The 6,000-nt window shown below is 26.7% G+C and overlaps 1 protein-coding gene across 1 annotated transcript; it reads left to right on the top strand.

The window, feature by feature from the left end:
- Positions 1-1,550: 1,550 nt before the first annotated feature.
- LOC110662542 (uncharacterized) lies at positions 1,551-3,986 on the top strand. Its single transcript, XM_021821538.2, has 5 exons — positions 1,551-1,688; positions 1,836-1,908; positions 2,066-2,114; positions 2,780-2,903; positions 3,588-3,986. Exons 1-5 carry the CDS (start codon positions 1,671-1,673, stop codon positions 3,672-3,674), a joined length of 351 nt encoding a protein of 116 aa, XP_021677230.1. The 5' UTR covers positions 1,551-1,670; the 3' UTR covers positions 3,675-3,986.
- Positions 3,987-6,000: the final 2,014 nt, after the last annotated feature.

Genomic DNA, 6,000 nt, shown 5'->3' with positions numbered 1-6,000 from the left:
TATTTTTATCCGTTATGCATGATTTTTATATCATTATAAAGTAGAAATGACAAACTTTTCACAGGTATATTATTTATATTTTTTTGGATAAAAGATGAGAAAGTTAGGTTTGTATAAAGTTATTAGAAAATCATCCTAAATCTAGTATTAACAAGGTTAAATGAGACCTTTTTTAATAAGTTTTCAGTCAATATTTTTTAGAATATTTTTATTAATATTGTTCTAAATTATTTTCACTCGCTCGAAATATTTTTATTAATAAGTTTATTTTTATCAATATCTAAATAATTTTTAACATTTTAAAATAATTTTTAGATAATTAAAATAAATTTTAAAAAATAAAATTAAAATAATTATAAAAAATTCAAAAAATAATAAAATAAAAAATGTTTCAGAAATTAAATTTTTTTTATCCTCGATAGTTTTAAAATATTTTTAGAACCTTGTAGGAATTTTTTCCATTGAAAAAACTATTTTTCTTAAAAATATCTATTTTATATTTTTATATTTTTTATTTAAATAATAAAAAATATGTGATATTTCCTACTTGTTTGGGTAATGATATTTTCCAAAATAAATAAGAACTCTATTATAAGGTTTTGGACATGCATACGCTCATTGAAAGTCTCCTTCAACCTTTTCTAATACTAGATTTAAGATGACTTTTTAATAATTTTGAACAAATTTAATTCTCTCATTTTTTATCTAAAAAAATACAAATAATATACTTATGAATAGTTTGTCATGTCCACTTTACAATGGTATAAAAATCATATATAACGGATAAAAGCGCTGAGAGTTATAATTGCTCAAAATAGGAATATATTTTAATAAATTCAAATTTACAAAATTAAATCCTTATTTATTTCTAATTACCCTAGCATGTATTCAACATGTCAATTAACATATTTAAATCAAGAAAACAAGAAAATAGCTCTAATACCAATATTTAAAAAAAAAAATCAATATTGCCCTAACTATATTAGATTAAACATATTAACTCATAACTAACTTTATATCTCTTATCTCACATGTATCCACGAATTAAATGTAAAATTTACAGTCTAAATGTATATAGATTATAGATAATTTTCAAGAAAATTATATATTTTTTTACTCTTTTTATTTAGTTTATATGTATGTTATATTCTCCTATTTGATGTAAACTTATATTATCCATGCAATTCTCATTTCAATAGGAAATCTATTCATAATAAATTTTTATAATAATAAAGTTCCAAAAATTATACTTTAGACTTACTCAAATAGAATTCACCATGGATGTTTGTGCCTTCATAGGTAAAATGACTAATAAATATCTATAGTATATTATTTATTTTATTATCGGAATAGATATATACTTATTAATTTATTGGACTATAAAAAAATTAAATGTTAAAAGGGTAATATAACAAATAAAAAATAAAAGTTAATCCAATCACCCCAGGACTAAGGATGGTATAGAACACGCAAGGTGCTATTGGGCTTTGTCTTAAGTCCTCTTTTGGTTGTGGGCTCAACAGTAGCAGTTCTTACAGTGAGGCAGGCCCACCATTCTCTCAGGACAACATATTTTGGTCCGATGATTAATGAAACACTGTGAGGTAGAAGGAAAGAAGCACCCTGTGAGGAAGAAGGAACGCAGCAGACTCAGCAGCAGCAAATAGATCATGATGCGATACAAAGAGGTAATCAATCACTCCTTTTATCTATGTGCACACGATGCTACATTTCATAACCAGGCAAAGACTCTAATTTTGTTGTAGTTACTACGTGATATTAATTGCCAGATCTTGTTTTTGGTACATTCATGACTACCCATTTTCATTTCGTAGGAAAAAGAGGCAAAGAAGGAAGCTTTCAGGAAGTATCTTGAATCTAGTGGAGTTCTTGATTCTCTCACCAAAGGTATTTGCTTTTTTCTTTCTTAATTAGATATATATATATATATATATATATATATATATATATATATATATATATATATATATATATATATTTTTCCTTTCCAGGAATTTTACTCTCTTCGTACTTTTACTTTTTTGTTTTTCAATTATTTCTGTAGTTCTGGTTGCATTGTATGAGCAAAATGAGAAACCTTCCTCTGCCCTTGAGTAAGTCTTCCTTTTTCACCGTATCTGAAGTAATGGGTAGGAATCATTGTCATACTGTTTGGTTAAATTGAAAATTGAAGATGCCCTTTTTTCCCCTGGGGCATCCAACGATTTCAGTTAGTCTTTGGGTAGCATTCAAGCCAATTGTTGGGTAGAATTCAAGTCAATTGTTTTGTTACTTTGGAAATTTTTAAAGGGATAAGGTTGCCAAGTTTTGAACCCCTCACCTCATGCATCATGATGCAAACATTTGATCGCTGGATTGAAACCAAGCAAATTGTATTATCTTTCGTTTGGCCTCATGATATCTCTTTCATGTCAGCTTTTTGGATCTACATGTTGAAGTTTTAATTCGCTTAATCAATATTTATGTAGTAGACAGGGTGCTTAATGAAATCTCAAATTGAATAAATAAAATAAATTACATCTCCATTGGAGAATAAAACTAAATAAACTAAAATTCATTTTACTTGTTATGGACTTCAATATGGTTTCTTCAACCATGTCAGCTTTTGGGTAGGCTTGTGAAGTTTTAATTTGGCTTGATCAATAGCTATGTGGTAACTGGGTCTATTTAAGATTTTTTTTTTCCTTATCAATGACAATTAAACATAAATGCTTGCAATGGTTTTTTTGTGTGGCTAAACATATATTTGTTTTGACAGATTTATTCAACAAAAACTAGGCGGCCCAAGTTTGTCCGAGTATGAAAAGCTGCAAGCTGAAATGTCTGATTTGCAAATAAAGTATAATGATCTTTTGTCAGCACACCAGGAAACTTGCAAAGAGGTGAGATTTAGTATGCCATAACCTAGCATTGTACTCTTAATATTTTTGTGGGATTAACCATTGAGATATTATAGGATGCGAGTTTCTTACAAGGGAATCCTAAAATCTTGATTCATGCCCCAAAGAGATCAGGTTCACATTCTTCAAGAGTCCATGGACTGAGAAATCCATTACAACTCAACTAAGCTTTAATCCCATTCTAGTTTGGCTTTTCAACATCCTTTCAGTTATATAAATCAATTCCTTTTTTTAATCATGGTTTTCTCATGTTCCCTGGTAAGTTATTGGAGAAGTCTGTCAATAAACTGCTGGTCTGCTAAACATCATTCAGAATTTATGTATTTATCCATGCCGTGTTTACAAATACAATATAAAGTATGCTTCGCATGTCCAAGGAAATGCAATAAAAGTTGCTAGTGTTAGTTATCCCAGGCCCCCCACCACCAAGGTGATACACGTGGTATTGATATTGCTGAAGCAATTCATTTGTTACCTAAAGACAAATTTATGATGGTTGTTTGCTTTAGGTATTTGTTGTGTTTTATAATTAGCTAGTGTGTAGGGTGGCCATTTTACTGATGCTTAACTAGTTGCTGTGAATGATATTTACTTTCTTAGTTGTTTTTTTGTTTGAATTGCACATTCCTATTTGACTTTTTCCCCTGATTCTATGTTCTGTTACAGTTGGAGGAACTTAAGAACTTGCATAGTTTCACGTCTACTGAAGAAATGACCAATGGGGAGGCACCAAAAGACGTAACTCAGAACTGAATGTACAGAGGAGAACATGTGCAAGTGCCGTGCTTTACAAAAGCCTTCATTCAGATAGAAATATTGAGGAATTAAGTGGAACCATTGTTCCCAAAGATCAAGTGTTGTATCTATGTGACGCAGTCTTCAGCAGGACTCTTTGCTATGTATAATTGTATCACTGTGCCTATGTTTGTCCATATAACTACAAGGGTTTGCCTGCAAATTTAATTTATCTTCTTATTCTTTTCTACCATTTTAAGAACTTCCCTTTGAATTTTCATTGTAAGCATGGGCTTTGTTTGGATGTATGAATTATGCACATTTCTTGAATGTTGAGGATTCAATCTTTTTGATTGGTGAGATATAATTGGATGCATGTACCAGAATGGCTGGCTATAAGGCTATTTATGTTCTCATAACAATTTAATTATGCAGTCTAGAAATGTATTCTAGTGAATGTGTACATATTTATGTTAATTTACATTTATATCATATAACAAAAACCCTCCCCTCCTCATCTTTCTCATTATTTTTCCTCTCCTCCATATTTTCTTATTCTTGTGATTTCTCTAGGTGGCAACCGGTGAGTGTTTCCACTGGTGATAATCTTTTTCTTTCCTTTTAGGTTTTTCTTTTCTAATAACTTCCAAGTCAATGTCCATTTGGAATGAATTTTGGGCATATATTCTCATATCATTGATGATACAGACTTTGAGTTTGAATATGCGTGCTACCCCTTTAGTGGATTTTGTTATGTTTCTCTTACCGTTATTCTTTATTAAGAAATAAGAGTTTAATATTTGTTAGTGAGTCATTTTAAATTTTTTAGAGGAAATTGTATTACTAGGGATAGATTCTTCCTAAAGTAGATAAATTTTTACAAAAATTATTAGGTATACCCGATGTATATATACTATCTCTCGTAATTATATGGGACTCACTTTTTATATATGGTTCACTTTTTTTTAAGAGAGAAAAAATACTATTTTTTAGTACTATTGATGTTAACCTAAATGTAAATATTATTTAATAGTGGTTCGTAAAATGACTATATAATTGAAAAGTGGAGTGTGTAATAAGTCTATTTGCCAATCTATATATTTATCAATACTATTAGATCTTTCAAATTTTTTGTATTATTTTTCACAAGTAATTAATTTTATTTATGTAAAAATATAATATGTTAATTTGTACTTATTTTTTATTTCATTTCTAATTAATGAAATATTATATTTTTTTATAAAAAAATTATTCTATAGGACTTTTTAAAGTATAAATAAAGTTTAATGGTAAAGAGAAGACTATGGGCCTGTTTGGATTAATTGTTGAATACAACTGATAGCTGTTAGCTGATAGCTGTAAAATTATATTTAGCTGTTGCTGTTAATATGTGAAATGACTAATAAGGGTATATATCATATAATTTATTTTATTATTTAAATAAATATAAAATTATAAATTTATTATATTATATTATTTATTTTATTATTAAATTAAAATATATAATTATTAAATTAATATATTATATTATTTAAATAAATATATAATTATTAATCTTTTATATTATATAATTTATTTTAGTATTGAAATAAGAAAAATAATTATTTTTTTAAGATAATTAAATAATTTTAAAAATATAGATAAAATAATAAAATAATTATTATTGTTAATAGAAAAATTTATAATTAATTTTAAGTTTTTGGATATAAATAAATATTTTATATTTTATGTTATTAATAAAAAATATTTTAACAAAGTTGAAATAGGTTAATTAAAATTATAAATAAAAAAATAAAAATATTAATAATATTAATTTTCAAGTTAAATAAAAAAGGATAATATTGTCAAAATAAAAAATAAAATCATATCAGCTATCACCGAATTTTTAAAGTATAAATAAAGTTTAATGGTAAACCAAATACTCCCTATATTTAGGTGAGAATGGTAATATTTGAAACTCATTTATTACAAAATTTTCCCATACTGTAAACTTACAAAGTAGTTTTAAAAAAAAATGTTAATCCATTTAATTTTTTTTTTAATTTTTTAAATGTCATGAAGAGGTGATTAGGGTCCAACAAGTACGGTTTAGATAGGAATAGGAATGATCTGGTTCAGATAAGGAATCGGTTTAGTTTAATTCAGAGTTGGAATTATTAGAATTGAATCATTTTTTTTTCTAATTTTTAATTGAATCAAAATGGGTCCATTCAATTAAAGGTCATTTTCGGGTGTTCGGATTATCCAATTTAAAACACACGTGGACCAAAAAACATGCCAGATCTCTTTAAAAAAATAAAAAATAAAAATAAAATATTGATAAAGATAATAAAGAAATAAATTT

Source organism: Hevea brasiliensis, chromosome 3 (genome assembly GCF_030052815.1).
Source record: "Hevea brasiliensis isolate MT/VB/25A 57/8 chromosome 3, ASM3005281v1, whole genome shotgun sequence".
Taxonomy (NCBI): domain Eukaryota; kingdom Viridiplantae; phylum Streptophyta; class Magnoliopsida; order Malpighiales; family Euphorbiaceae; genus Hevea; species Hevea brasiliensis.
Note: the sequence above shows the minus strand (reverse complement) of the source record. Positions and strands in the feature narration are given on the sequence as shown.

What these genes read in the sequence shown, in the direction of transcription:
- LOC110662542 (XM_021821538.2), top strand. An exon ending in AAACCTTCCTCTGCCCTTGA is followed by an intron (nt 2,115 to 2,779) that starts GTAAGTCTTCCT and finishes TTGTTTTGACAG; the next exon opens with ATTTATTCAACAAAAACTAG. An exon ending in ACCAGGAAACTTGCAAAGAG is followed by an intron (nt 2,904 to 3,587) that starts GTGAGATTTAGT and finishes GTTCTGTTACAG; the next exon opens with TTGGAGGAACTTAAGAACTT.